The sequence below is a fragment of the Rana temporaria genome, chromosome 1 (assembly GCF_905171775.1).
Source record: "Rana temporaria chromosome 1, aRanTem1.1, whole genome shotgun sequence".
In the NCBI taxonomy this organism is placed as follows: Eukaryota; Metazoa; Chordata; class Amphibia; order Anura; family Ranidae; genus Rana; species Rana temporaria.
Genome location: NC_053489.1, coordinates 543,718,701 through 543,734,747, shown reverse-complemented (window position 1 = coordinate 543,734,747; position 16,047 = coordinate 543,718,701). Strand labels below are relative to the sequence as shown.

General features: G+C 41.5%; 1 protein-coding gene across 2 annotated transcripts in view; it reads left to right on the top strand.

Moving 5' to 3' along the window:
• SH3RF1 (SH3 domain containing ring finger 1) overlaps positions 1-16,047 on the top strand; it is a 245,177-nt gene that overhangs the window by 221,658 nt on the left and 7,472 nt on the right. For both annotated transcript variants that reach the window (XM_040333076.1, XM_040333067.1), the window contains 3 exons: positions 504-674; positions 2,481-2,752; positions 11,328-11,674. In XM_040333076.1, coding sequence (XP_040189010.1) covers positions 504-674; positions 2,481-2,752; positions 11,328-11,674 — 790 coding nt within the window. The remainder of the gene's footprint in view (positions 1-503; positions 675-2,480; positions 2,753-11,327; positions 11,675-16,047) is intronic.

Here is a 16,047-nt window from a genome sequence, read left to right as displayed (position 1 = left end):
TATCAGCGGACAGATCCGGTCATGTGTACAAGGCCTAACAGAAGCCCTCTCTGTGTCCATCAGAGAGGCCCCCCTCCAGGTCCCAATAAAGTACTCTGCTTCTCTTCCTGTATTTTGTTTATTGTTAAGAGATCATGTAAGGATCCCAGGTTAATAAAGACTTTGTGGGGGAGCATCTCTGTGGTTGAGTCATTGCCATAGAAACATTTGTAAAGGGGAGAAGTTAGTAAAATGTGGGGGTGCCAGAAATATTTCTGCATCCAGGCGCCTGTGATCCTAGGATCGGCCCTGCATTAGGCCATTTTTAGTCAGCCTAGGGTGAAAATTTATTTAAGCTACAGAAATCAAACATATCAGCAATATCCTAGCACTAAAAGCCATCAGGGAGTTTTGTAAGCTTATCGCTACAATACTTATACTATGAGATGATGTACTATCGAGCATATCATGACCATGACTTGGTGGAGTGACACACTTGGTAATGAGTGTTGTTTTTTTCTCAGGTATGTTGCCATATATCCCTATTTCCCACGTAAGGAGGATGAACTGGAGCTTCGGAAAGGTGAAATGTTTTTGGTATTTGAACGCTGTCAGGATGGCTGGTTTAAAGGAACTTCCATGCATACCAGTAAGATTGGCGTGTTCCCAGGGAACTATGTTGCACCAGTCACCAGGTGAGATAAAAATCTCCTACACTATACAGGACTATGGGTTTTGTTTCATAACAGAAATATTTAAAGAACTCTGCAATACCTCAATCTCATGTTGGCACAGTGTACAATTTTTATTGTAATGCTTAGACCAGGACTCAAAATTTCAAGTCCTGAGCTACTAGCTAGGTCTCAAGGGTTACTCGCCACCAGTTGCCCCACCCAAACCTTACCCTACACCGCCCCTAATCACACCATCATAAATTATCCCATGAAATAACTATTAAATGTTTTATGCAGAATTAAGTTACAAAAATAAATATTAACAACTTTATCAGTTCCCCTCAGCACAGCCTCACCTGTGCCCGTCAATGCAGGCTCACCTGTGCCCGTCAATGCAGGCTCACCTGTGCCCGTCAATGCAGCCTTGCATTGCCCCCATTGCAGCCTTGCCAGGGCGGAGGAAGTGGGAGGGGTGGCCGAAGTTAGAGAGCTGCGGGAACACTGAGCAGTAAAACACGCTGTAACATTGAAATTGTCTCCGCTCTGTTCACTGATCTCACACAGCCCCGCCTCCTCCTAACCCCCGTGCCTGTGATAGAGAGAAAACGGGTCCAATGCTGGGAGGTATTCGGTCTATCCCAGGCGCGGGGTTAGGAGGAGGCTGGGCTGTGTGAGATCAGTGAGCAGAGCAGAGACAATTTCAATGTAATGCTGTTACAGCGTGCTTTGCCACTCTGTGATTCCGCGGCTCTCTTCTATCTCCAGTCGCTCGGCTCCCGATCATCCCCACCTGCCAACGGTGCTTGCCCCCCCCCCCCCCACTCCCAGGCAGCCCAGCTCCTCGCCAGCCCTCATTTTCCACTTGCAAAATGCGAGTAGGTGAGTGGAAAATTTGAGGGCTGGCTTAGACAACACCTTCACTACATTTGCTGAGTTAAAGGAAAGGAAAACTGGAATTTGTTATCTTTCTCCGCACTGACAAGTGTGTGTGTATGTAGGGGGGTGGGAGAAGCCATGTTTTTTCAGAAACTTTGCAGGTGGATTTGGTATTGAATAGATTTTGTTCCATATAAAGAAATAATGTTTGAAGGCATGTTGGTGAATATCGGATAACATCTCTTACATATTTAATGTGTATAAACAACCAACACTTTTTCTGAGTTTAGTTTTGGATGGTGTAGGGAAGGCATAAAACCTTCAATTCCTGTACCAGAGACACAAGAGGAAATCTTTATTAAGTGAAGGTTGTCATCAAAACAAGAGGTTAGAGTAGATCTACCTGTGTTCTGGTAATAACTGTTTAAGAGGAAATCTCCCTAACTTTTGAGAGATTTCTTCTTTCTTCATCTTTTATCTCCAGGACAGGTAGTAAAGAAGAATCTCCCTAATACAGTGTTTCTCAATTCCAGTCCTCAGGCCCCCCCAACAGGTCAGGTTTTCAGGATTTCCCTCAGATGAAAAGGCTGTGGTGATTACTAAGGCAGTGAAACTGATCAAATCACCTGTGCAAAATAATGAAAATCCTGAAAACCTGACCTGTTGGGGGGGCCTGAGGACTGGAATTGAGAAACACTGCCCTAATAGGACAGAAGCAGCCCCGATCCTCTTCTTCGGCCACCCCGAGTGCAACCATAGCAAACTGCTTGCTATAGGGCACTCGTGCCTGCTCGCACCTCACTGGCTATGATTAAAAGCAGCCAATCAGTCGATTTAAGTCTGTTTTGTAAAATAGTATTTGGAAAATTAAAGTTTCCATGAGGCAGTTCGGGTAATAAATTGTTAATTGACCCATTGCTTTTTGTTAATCGGCTGTTTTGTGTTTAACAGGGCTTTAACAACTGGAACACAGCCCAAGGTTGTCATGGCAACAGCAGGTGGAACCACACAGATGGTAAACATGGTAGCACCATGTTCAAATGCAGTACCTTGCCAGAAGATACAAGGAAATGGACCAGAATTTAGCAAAACTGTTAATATGAATGGTGTCTCTACAACAGTCATTCCGGGTACCCATATCCAGACCAGCCCTCAAGCTAAGGTTTTGATGCATATGAGTGGCCAGATGACAGTAAACCAAGCCCGGAATGCTGTCCGGACAGGTAAAAATAAAAGGCAATGTCTCTAAATATTTATGTCACAATAATAGAAAAAAAAATCATGTGTTAGTACTTGATAATTATATATTCCATTTAGGTTTTATTTACATGGGCACTGAGGCTCATACAGTGTCAATAAGGTGTTCTATGCATCTGGAGCTGGCGGCCTATGTTAGTGAATGGTGGCCTATGCTCGTACGGTGTCAATAAGGTGTTCTATGCATCTGGAGATGGCGGCCTATGCTCGTACAATGTTGATAAGGTGTTCTAGGCATCTAGAGCTGGCGGCCTATACTAGTGAATAGTGGCCTATGCTCGTACAGTGTCAATAAGGTGTTCTATGCATCTGAAGCTGGTGGTCTATGTTAGTGAATGGCGGTGCAGTACCTGTGCGGATACGTCCAAATTTGACAGAAAGGCCTCTTTCTCACTGGTGGACTCCGTCAGCTGATCTGCCCGTTCAGCAAGGAATCTCTCCACTGAGCAGATGGATGACAGGTTTGTCTCTTCTCTGCTGATGAAGAACAGACACATCCCACTGTTCTCTATGGGCCGTTATACGGAAACGGTCCGCCTGTCCGTTTTCACCCTATTGTAATCCTCTCTGATCCACCAGACAGATGGGGCATCCCTATCCATCTGTTTTTAGTGGACAGTATTGAATCAGATGTCGACAGGTTTCAGCGGACACATCTCTGCTAACATCCGCAGCTCCATAGAGAGCAATGGATCGGTGTGAAGGGGGTCCTCATCGGTCCGTCAGTGTGAAAGGGGCTATACACTTGTTTCGGTGAACCCAGATAGTGTGCGTTTGGAGCAGTGCAGTCCCCCTGCACACCTGTCAAACTCACATGTGGAGGTATGTCTGTAAAATTGCTGTCTCCATTTATTATCATAGGCTGCCTGCATGCAGCTCCAGGCGGCTTTAGACACTAAGACAAAAACCTAATTCATGCTGTACAGGCTCAGTGCCCGTGTGAATGGCATAAGGCTTGTCACTTTACACAAGATCCTAGCAGGTTTTCAGCAGGTTACGGTCTTAAAAGCTTGCTGAACCTGCTATCAGCTTGTTTTAGGTGGCAACCACTATTCCCATACCAATCTGTTTCACCAAACGGAAACGGAAGGGAGTATTTAAGGCTTAAATGAGCATTTCGACACTTTGCTGGAAGTTCTGTAATTGCGTTATAAAGACTGCTGTACAATAAATCCCATGTATACAAGGTCTGATCGTAGCCCACATCTAGTCTTCCTTACCACCATTTACCCACCAGACAGTCTTTCTACAGAAATTTGCCCCGTCTGCCAGCATATAAGGCTGTTGGTAATCTGCCCAGTATGAATAGGTTACCAGAGCAAAGTTTCCTTTTTATTAAAAAAAATAAAAAAAGTTTTACTTGTTATTAAATTATACATTATACAATTTGATTTGACAATAAACAGAGTGTTGCTCAGAAAAAAAAAAAAACGTCTGACAATTATGTTGTATTAATGTAATGACAGATGCACAAGCAGAAGATGTAAACGTAAAATCGTTTTTTAACCCTAATAACATGCAGGGTTGTATCTATCAAGCACACATTCGTACACTTATTTGCACTCCATGTGTAACAACACAACGTACTCCAAAATTTGCCTACTTGGCAGAAGCACACCCGCTGACATTGGTGACCCTGGAATAACTGGTGTAGGCATAGTTACAACAGACAGTATGTCAAGGCGTAGACATTATAAGTATAATATATTTTGCTGTGCACAGACATTGGACAACATTCAGGTATGCAGTTGCCTTATGAGCTTTTCTAGGTCTCAGTGGTCGCAGGATCGCATCCTACCTGGGCCACGCCAGCATTTAGATGTAAAGCACAACTTAACCTTTGTAACAAGTTGCACCCATATTCAGGGTGTAACATGTTACGAACTCACCCACCCCTGCACCCCCCCAATTCTCTCTCACAGCTAGTGGGGATCTTCTCCCTGCCCGCCCAGCCACGTCACCCATTCACAGTGTTTTCAATAGACTACCACGGCGCTGTGGTAGTTCATTCTCTCTGCCTGTCAGATTGTATTTGCTTGCCCATACGGGCACACAGATACACTGACAGTCTGCAGGAAACTGCATGACACCAGCGATCTGCTAATCGCTGCTGCAATGCTTTAGAACAGGGGTCTTCAAACTACGGCCCTCCAGTTGTTCAGGAACTACAATTCCCATCATGCCTAGTCATGTCAGAGTTTTACAATGCCTCATGGGATATGTAGTTCCACAACAGCTGGAGGGCTGTAGTTTGAGGTTTCCTGCTTTAGAGGCTCCAGAAAGAAAAAATAATAAACTTTTATTTTACCTGCAAAAAAAGTGCATTTTATTATTCTTTGTTAAAAGGTGAACTTCTCCTTTAAGCTTTAAGGCAAAAGAAGAAGCATGAACCTAGTGCACTGCTGGCGTAAGGGGAACAGTAGCCATTGGACAAGGCTGTTTTTTGATGGTGGTAGCCACTACGGACATGAGAATGTTGCCAGATCTGCCCCAAAACTTGCAGATCAGATAGCAGCCATAATGTGTAGACACTTGTAAAGTGGTTGTAAACCCTTTACAACCACTTTATGCTACAGGTAAGCCTATATTAAGGCTCATCTGTGCTGCTGCTACTGCTGTTGGTGTCGCTTTCATGTGTGTGCGCCTGCTCATTCAAATTCCTTGCCCTGCTATCCTGTTCCTGAGCTACCTACTATGACGAAAAACAACTTTTTTTTTTGCCTTAACAACTTCCTGACTGCCCACCACAGATATACTGCCTTTCTGTGCCAGATCATGTACCTAGTACATGATCTGACACTCCTGGGTCTGGGACGCCATCGACCTGCTGCCGCTGTCTCAATGTCCCTGCTGATTGTACAGTACACAAGCAGAATGGTGATCTGCCTATGTAAACAAGGCAGAATGCTGTTCTGTCAGTAGGGAAGACATTGATCCTGTGTTCCTGCAAAGCAGGAATATGAATCAATGCCTTCCCATAGTAAAATAAAAAACTCCCACACAGGCTAGGCAGATGGTTAACCCTTTGATTGCCCCTTATGTTAACCCCTTCCCAGCCAGTGTCATTAGTACAGTGAGAGTGCATACTTTTAGTGTCACAAGTTCCCATTTGTCTGCCACAATATCACAGTCCTGCTATAAGTTGCTGATCGCAGCCATTACTAGTAAAAAAAATATATAAATATCCCGTAGTTTGTAGATGTTATAAATGTTGGCTAAATTGATAAATAAATTAGATTTTTTTTTTTTATTATTGGATAGGTTTTAGAGCAGAAAAAAAAATATATATTATATATATTTATTATTATTATTATTATTTTTTTCTTAAATATAGCCGCTGAGGTTATCAAATAACACCAAAAGAAAGCTCTATTTGTGGGGGGGGGGGGGGGGGGGGAGCGCATTTTATTTGGGTACAGTGTTACACGATCACGCAATTGTCAGTTAAAGTAACGCAGTGCCATATTGCAAAAAATGACCTGGTCATGAATGTGGGTAAATCTTCCCGGAGGTTGAGTAGTTAATATTGACCTTAAATCACATTGTATATTTTTGAATTGCATATTGCACTTGTTTGTAACCTAAATTTGCACTTAAAACTCTATTTTTGTAACTTTTGGATATGTTAGTAAAAACTTGGCTGTGCCTATACATTTTGAGTGTTGTGTCGGTAAATTTAAATTTGGTAGGTTGGCAACACTGTAGATTGGCCAGGTGATCCAGTTGGTTTTGGTGATTTTTCTAAATGATAAAGACTTTCCTGCATGTTAATACTGTTCATTATGATCAGATTAGGAATTGCGACTTTCTTGATCAGTGGTTTAGAAAGCAAGGCAGCCACTACATCCCAACATTTTTTTCAGCTGGTTTCCTTTGGGGGTTTTAAGTTAGTAACTCACTAAGTAGCAAAGGTAAAGATGACAGCCCAAGAACATGCACTTTCAAAATCCACTTGGCAATGGTATATTACATATTTGTGACTTGACAGGCTCTTTAATATTCTGAGCTGTCTGTAAGCCAAAGCTTACAGCTGGAAATATATTTGACACTGCTTAATATCAAGTTCAGCCATTGCTAATAGGCTTTATATACTAATAAGATAACACTTGTGTGTGGGCCTTTTACAGTTGTATTTATCCTTTTGATTTCCCCGTTGGTTTGTATTTATTTTGTGCCCATAACGAAGTGCAGGGTAGTCCTATGGCAGTACGTGGCTGTTGAACTGTGATGTATACACTAGAAAATGAATGGTCAAATGACCTAATCATGTCGTCATTCCCTGGCTAGTTTTCCTTTTTTGTGTGGAAATCGAGAAGTCTCTTTATGGCAATTGGTAGAAACTTCAAAGCAGTTTAGAGAAATGCATTACCCAAAGTGAAATTGTCAAATCTGTTTTACTGCTCGAAGGGGAGCTTTAGAGGACTAAAAGAATTTCATTTATAGCCAGATACTATACATCTGTTCTCATGAATTTAATTCACAGAACTCTTTATTAAACTTCATCGTACAAATTGATGAAATGGTAAAAATATATATTTTTTAGTTTTTGAAATTCTCCCTGAGTTCAGGCTAAGGGTGTTCTCAATATCAGGTTTTACCCTACCGCTGAATTTTGAATAGTTGTTCAACCAAATGGGAGAATAAAGCCGGAGAAGAGAAGCAATAAAGCAAAGCTACGAAAACATTGTTATTTTCTCATATGGTCATTTAAATTTATAGGACTCACTTGCTATACCCAAATCAGCCTGAAACGTGGACCGTAATAATAAAAAGGGAAAACAAACACAGTCATTTCTGGTTGGGCCTGTAAAAATAAATGTAATTAGATTAGGCAGCTGCTGTTGTATAAGCTGAATGGGGGGACTTTTAAAGCTCCAAAGCTAGCATTACCTTGCGCAGTTTCCATCAAGTATAGAGTATAAATGAAAACTGGGATTAGAAATGACATACTAAAATAACACTGACGTATTGTTCATGCAGACTTCCATTATTTTCTGCACTGCTGTCTGTGCAAGAGTGAATTATCCTGTTAGAATTCATTTTTTATTCATTTGTTTCTTGTGGTTTATTGTGCTATATATATTTGCATTATTGACTTTTGAGATGTACAGTGATATGGGTTCTGTACCAGCCTACCATTGTGGTTATTTGAATGACTGCTTGCGTCCTTCTGTCTAATCACATTGCCCATGCGAGTGGCTTGTACACTTTTTACAAAGAGGAAGCAGTCGAAATAAGGAAATATCAGGAAATTAACATGTATTTCGCGGTCTGTGCCCCCCACTAAAGGAGATTGACCCTCTCTATTTGACCAGTTTACCTTATTAAAAGTAAAAGAAAATCCCAAATTTTCAGTGGTCTCCTGAAAAGTAATAGAGAGGAAATCTTCCAATGGGGACACTAGTTCTGGTGACTGGGTGTCCCCTAGGAATTTCCTTAATTTACGGGGATTACCTCTCACTTCCTGTTTGACTATGGGACCCTCCCTTGCTCTATCCCAAACAATTTTGCTTTTAGTTCCACTTTAACTTTAGGGTTTATTAATTTAGGGAAAAACGTACACTATATTACCAAAAGTATTGGGACACCTGCCTTTACATGCACATGAACGTTAATGGCATCCTAGTCTTAGTCCGCAGAGCTCAACATTGAGTTGGCCCACCCTTTGCATCTATAGCCGCTTTGACTCTTCTGGGAAGGCTGTCCACAAGGTTTAGGAGTGTGTCTATGGGACCATTATGGCGGACACATCGGACTATTTTGACACATTTTTGGGACCATTGTCATTTTCACAGCGAAAAGTGCTATAAAAAATGCACTGATTACTGTGAAAATTACAATTGCAGTTGAGGAGTTAACGACTAGGGGGCGCTGAATGGGTTAAGTGTGATCTCATATGTGTTTCTAACTGTAGAGGGGCGGGGCTGGACGTGTGACGTCAGTGATCGTCTTTCCCTATATCAGGGAACAGACGATCACTGCCACAATAAAGAATGGGGAAGGTGTGTTTACACACACCTCTCCCCGTTCTTCAGCTCCGGTGACCGATCACGGGACACCGGCGGCGTTCAGGTCCGCGGTCCCTCGGGTGCAGTCACGGAGCGCACTCGCGACCCCATGGCTGGGCCTTAAAGAGACACGTACAGGTACGTGCTTGTGCCCAGCAGTGCCATTTTTGCTGAAGTATATCAGCATGAAGGGGTCCTTTAAGTGGTTAAAGACAACATTGTCAATAATGTTAAAAACAAAGAAAAAGACCCGGGCTCACATGCATTACCCACTATCACATCAACAGTCAGCTGTATGCAGGGATGAGGCACTTGGTTGCAAGCTAATAATGGCCAAGGAATTGCTGAGGCAGTGTGAATCTAGCTAGACCAATGGTTTGGACACATCAAAAATAGTCCTTGTAAACAATGAGGTGAACCAATCCGTCCGTATTGTGTGGACTGCTTGTTGATTAAACAGATGCCTGCAGACACCTAATGGAAGATGAAGGATCTGATCAACTAGCATGTGCAAAGGCTGACCGGGGAACAGAGGCAAGAGGGACTACCTGTTGATGTTACAGCCTAATATCTGAAAATGAGGGGACATCCACTCAGCGGTGGAAGCGGCAGTGCAACGGTTTGGTTCCACTCATTGTTTACAAGGACTAGTTATGATGTATCCAAACCACTGGTCTAGCTAGATTCACATTGTCTCAGCAATTCCTTGGCCATCATAAACTTGCAATTAAGTGCCTCATCCCTGCATACGGCTGACAGTTGCGATAGTGAGTAATGCATGTGAGCCCGTGTCTTTTTCTTTGTTTTTAACACGATTGACAACATTGGGCCAGATCCTCGTAGCGCAGCGCATTCCTACCTCCGGCGTAGCTTATCTCCGATACACTCCGCCGCCGTAACTTACAGAGCATTTTCCTTATCCTCAAAGAATTTGCGCGGTAAGTTGCGGCGGCGTAGTGTAACTTTGGCGGCGTAAGGGCGCGCAATTCAAATGTATTTGATGGGGGCGTGTTTTATGTGAATACGTCGTGACCCGACGTAAATGACGTTTTTTTTAACGGCGCATGCGCCGTCCGTGGGAGTATCCCAATGCTCGGAAATAAACCGGAACAAGCCAATGTTTACGACGATGACGTCATTCTACGCAAATCCCTATTCGCGAACGACTTACGCAAACGACGTAAAAAATTCAAAATTCGACGCGGGAACGACGGCCATACTTGACATAGGATACGACTCATATAGCAGGGGTAACTATACGCCGAAAAAACTATAAGCCGGAAACAACGTAAAAAATGCGCCGGACGTACGTTCGTGGATCGCCGTATCTAGCTAATTTGCATACTCGTTGCGGAATTCGACGGAAACGCCACCTAGCGGCCAGCGGAAAAATGCACCTACGATCCGACGGCGTACTAAGACTAACGCCAGTCGGATCGAGCCCAGATGCAGTTGTATCTTGTTTTGTAGATACAAAACAAAGATACGACGCGGGAACTTTGAAATTACGCGGCGTATCAATAGATACGCCGGCGTAATTCTTCTGTGGATCTGGCCCATTGTCTTTAAACTCTGGGGGATTGCAGGAACTCAGGGGTGAGCCTGTGAATTTTCACTTCATTCCTAATTTAATCAAGTGTGGATTTTCACTTTTTTTTACCCATTCAAGTGTTCCAACTGTTCTTCCCTGGCTGTGTATACAAAGATCTTACAGAGATTTGTGCTCCTTAGACCCCTTTTACACTGAGGCATTTTTCAGGCACTAAAGGGCTAAAAAAAAAGCACCTGAAAAACTCCTCCCCTCCAGTGTGAAAGCACTCGGCTTTCAAACTGAAGCAGTGCACTTGCAGGATGTTAGAAAAAGTCCTGCATGCAGCGTCTTTGGAGCGATGTATACACCGCTTTTCCTCCGCCCCCTGTCCATTGAAATCAATGGGCACCGCTGCCGTAGCACTTGCAAAGTGCTTCGGCAGTGGCGCTTTTCGGGCTCATTTAACCCTTCGGCCTAGAGCGGGGGTTTAAATTGCCCTGCTAGAGGTCGAAAAGCACCGCTAAAACTAGCAGCGCTTTACCGCTAATGCCTCAAAACGGCTCAGTGTGAAAGGGCTCTTAAAGATTGAACCTTTGTCCCAGATTACATTTGCCTTTAAAGCAAAAATAAGACAAGTGAAGAAAAAACAAAAAGACTAACTATGATGCTGTTAACTTTCTTACCTCCTTTTCCATAGTTGTAGTAGCCAAATTGGCTGCTATAAAATGAGATATTGCCATAGGAAATTGTAAGTCTATGAATGAGCCAAAAATGGATCTTCCCATAAATATACAAAAAAGAACATGAATGCTAATTATTTAAAAATGTTGTGTTTTTTTGTTTCGATATTAACATTATATGTATTACTGAGGTTTGAAAGTTGGCATGCCCTAAATAATAAAACAAATATTTGAAATCCATTCATAATTAATCATGCTAATATGTATGCCTAATAACCATTAACTGAATGGTGCTCATCAACTTATTTCTCTGTTTTCCCAGCCGCTGCCCATAATCAGGAGCGACCGACAGCTGCAGTTACTCCCATCCAGGCTCAAAATGCCTCTTCCCTTATCCAAGGACCATCTGGCAATGCCCACCAAGGCTCTCCTGCCCAACAAATGCAGCCACAGCTTTCAAGTTCAGCTGCATACATCAATGCTGCCATGAATCTCAACAGATCAAATGTGCCAATGCCTGCCAACTGTAGCGGCAGCAGCGGGACCTCTGTGGAAGCAGATGGCAGTTGGAAATGTGGCTCTGCAGCCACTGGAAGCTCTTCATCTCCTGATAATGTTTCAGCACCTTCAAGTTCTTCTGCTGCTAATAAGCAAGACAAGGACAGCAAGGTAATTTTAGAGAAACTAATAGCGGCCTTAGGTGTTAATTTTAAAAGACATTGTGCAAAGAAACTCGCCCAGTGAAAGTGCATTTGTTGTGTGTGAATAGGGCAAAAAAGGAATTTTATCAGGCTATTTCCTGTGTTGGTCAAATATTGTTTTTCATTGAAAAAAATCATATTTGGCTAATTATCATAGGAATTTCCTCTCCCTGAAATTCCTAGAGAATACATAAATGTTGGATTGTTGAGTGAGCCGTTTATGTAAAGGAAGCCTCCACGTTCTACTCCTTGTAGTATTTTGGTCATTTGCACATTTCCACCTGGGTTTTCTCAAATTCAAGCTTACTTAAAGTGGTTGTAAACCCCATTCATGGAATTTGAATTAAGCACATATATCTGTAGTGTTTACTTGTGTCTCTCCAAAGCTTTAAGTGACGTTTCTCTCTGGTGCTTGGTTCATTTGTTGTCAGCATGGGTCACTTCTGACAATTTCTCTGAAATATTTATGTCTGTGAAGGAGATGAGCAAGGATCTTGTCCATTTGGAATACATCTCTGCATGTTCCTTTGTTCCTCTGCCTATGTGGGGGTCCCTTTCCTCCAATCAGCTCTCACAACGGTGTAAGTGCAGGCTCTCCACCCTTCCCTATGTACTGCTGTCAGATGAAGAAAGATTTTTAACACGATCTGCACTTTTGAAAGGGTGTAGAAAGGGGAAGACATCCGACATACCTATAAAACCTATGTTGGAGGATTTGTTTAATCTCTGTGAATCATCTAAGGCTATTCACTTTGCTGGGTATATGTGAGGGTTTACATCCACTTTAATAAAACTGTCAAAGAAGCCGTGTAGACCCAGAACAATCCAAATTCATACTTGTCTGACTGAAATAAGATGAATTTTGTTTGGTTCCTGTGTTTTTTTTTTTTCCACTATACCTTTTGCGCTTTACTCCTTACAGTGCTTAATAATTAAAGGCTAAGTTTACACCCTAAATATGTGTGTAACAGGTTCCTAAAGGTGAGCTTAGCCTTTAAGGTAAGTAGGTTTACGAAGGTCATACTGCCTGTATTTTGTTAGAGCCTTAATCTAGACATTTCTGTTGATTTGGACAGAATACAGAAGAAATACAACCGCTGTCAGGGTTTTTTTTTTTTTTTTTTCAGGAATTTCATTCAAATTCTGTTCCCAATGACTATGTGTCAGGGTGTGACAGATTTGCCCCTGAGATAGACAATTATGGCATATGTTCCCAATCAGAAAACCCGTGAACATAAACGGCAAGTTGTAGTTAGAGGAGGTTATTACTGCCTCTACTTAATCTAAAAAAAAATTGTCTGGCGTTGGGCTTTTGAACCCATAATGCTTTGCTTTAGCAATTGTAAACTCTAAAATGCTCAGTGACATTTAAAGCCTATTTAAAATTTAGTACTTTTATTTTCCAATGGGATAGAGTAGGGAACACAATTTTTTTCGCCATTTGTTTGGAAGCTTTATATTTAAATCTGTAAATAAAAGTAAATCCTGCAGTATGGACATAATTTGAGATTTTCATTCACAATTCTGTCGGAGTGTGGGGAAATCTCCCGAACAGCACCATGAGCAGCAAGAAAAAGCTGTCTGGGGTTGGTTCCCAACTATGTCCAAAACGAAAAAAAAATGGTTTTGGCTAGAGATTTTCTTTAGCCAGGCCAATAATGGCCAGGCAGGACGTTTGTTATACTGGGTTGACCTCATATGACATCCTTCCAGAACCGGTTGCATCACAGCAATATACTCTAAATGAATCAAATTCAGTTATTAAAAATTGTTTCTTATAACCGTGAAATTCACTGGTATAAGCATTAATGTGTAACACTGTATTGCTTTGGTCATAGTGTGATTAAACATGGTGTAAAAAAAAAAAAGCATTACTTAATTTTTTATACACGCTTACCAGTTGGTGTCCCTGATCACTGCCTCGCCAGTTATATTTTATATGCTGTGTAAAAAAAATTTTTTCTTGATTTTTCTAAAAAAGTGACAAAAAAATTGCGACTTCAAAAAAGCCCGCCATGCCTCTTACTAAATACCTTAGACTGTCTACTTTACAAAAAGGGGTTATTTGTGGGATATTTGTATTGTCCTGGCATTTTAGGGCCTCAAGAAATTAGGCTGTCAGTACATCAGTCCTGATCAATTTTCAGATATACAGTACATACGTAGTTTGTGCACTCTCTAACTTTCCTACAGACTAAATAATAAACACTCATTTGTGTTATTTTCACCAAAGAAATACATTTTGCCCTAATTTTATGAGAAAGCTGATTTTGATGATGATGAAAAATATGATTTTTTTTCTTTTTTTTTTTATGGGTAAAAAAAAAGTGACACGATGACAGACAGGACAATATTTATCACCCATAGGTGAAAGAGCATTATGAAGGATATTTATCATGTTTTTCAGCACAATTACATTGTAGCATTGTCCCACGGAGAGGGAAAGGGCCACGGGGTAAAATGTTTCCTATGTGCTCCATTATATACTAATGGATGTGTGAAGGAACCCATGAAATTAGTCACTGGATATTTCAATTGCTAAATGTTGGTAGCAGTTGCTATTGTGTAGCCAAGCCATAAACCAATGTTACTTTAATAATTGGCCCATTTTAATTGTTTTCAAAGGATATACATTTTTTGGGGGGAGATTTTTTTGCAAAACTAAATCACAAAATTTGCTAAATATATTCGAGTAAGACTGCACATAGAGTAACGGGTAATAAACTGGTGTCACCACTACATAGGCATGTCGGATGATAAAGACTGCATAATCTTAGGTTGTGCTCCTGTTGACAAGTATGTGGGAGACTTGAAGAGAACTCTCTAACTTTCTCAGCTAGGTATGAATAGTAACCAGCATGTGTCTGCAAAGCAGGCTGTTGTGTGTCTAGTTAATACGTTCAATCTCGAAAAAGATCTCTACAGAACAATTTATTCACACTGGGGAAAAGGGAAAGCCTGGCTTGTTGCTTATGGTAGCCAGTCAAGTTTTAGCTTTTGCTGTATAAAAAAACATGCAGTCTTGATGTAGTTGGCAATAGCGCACTTTTCTTTGCTGCAATTTTTATATATCAGTCAGAAAACCCTAAATTGGACATAAAACTATACTTGCTTCTCGAACATTTTTGATACTTAATAAAACTGTATGGATTTAGATAAAAGTGATAATTCTGCCAATGTTTTGGTCTGTCCTTTTGGTAATGATCCTAATGATGAATGAACTTTAGTAATAGGGAAGGGCACATCCAACATATGTGAAATTTGACTGCCATATAATTACTGGTCGTAAGCAACAAACAGAACACCTATCCACTTGTTTACTTACCCACAGATAGATGCGCAAGTGTAATTGTGACGGTAAAATCTGAAAGTAAATGCCAATTACTAATGAAAAGCCAAAGTTTAATCTGCTTATGTCATCTCTGGGTCTTGGTGCCTCTCTATGCCACGCAGGCGGATAATGGCTTTTGGGAGGGGTCAGTAGGGTGTTGTGCTTTCTGAAAAAATATATATATATCACAGCATCCTGCCTCCGTACACGTCTCTAGAGCCTGTAGCCCTGATGCAAGCTGTGGATGGGCTTTTGTATGGAGTTATACCAATTAAGGTATTTTGCACCTGGAAAAGTGACAACAAAATAATTTTGGTCAACCAGTTTTTGTAGAAAGTAGGAGTAGATCACAATGTATAAATCTTGAACCTAACAAAGCGGCACCTTATCATTCAGACCTTAAAGTGGCACTCCACCCAAAAGGGGGGGAGCGGGTCCCCCCCCCCCACAGCCGGCCCGTTCACAAATCGCAGCAGGGAACAGTTTGTGAAGCCGTACGGCTTCCTTGCCAATTTCCCTTAGTGGAGATGGTGGTGGCTTGAAAAATTGTCTCAGGTGCCGATATCGCTGGATCCCTGGACAGCTAAGTGCCTTAATATTAAAAGTCAGCAGCTACAGTATTTGTAGCTGGTCTCACCCAAAAGGGTTCATACTAGCCAAGCATGAGCACTTAGAAACAAAGAGACACTGGCGACACAGTCGGTCTTCATTGAGCCTCACAATTTCACATGGTCAGTAGAGCAGCACGATTCTGGCTTAATGAGAATCACTATTTTTTTTGCTTAGAATAAAGATCGCAATTCTCGTGGTGTAACAGCATCTTTCACATTACAGTAAAACCTTGGATTGCGAGAATTTGTTACTGAAACATGCTTGTAATCCAAAGCACTTGTGTATCAAAGCAAATTTCCCCATAAGAAATAATGGAAAGTCAAATGATTTGTTCCGCAACCATTTATTCAGAAGTCCTTCAGTTTAGAGTCCATATAAAAAGATTATAGCAATGTGAC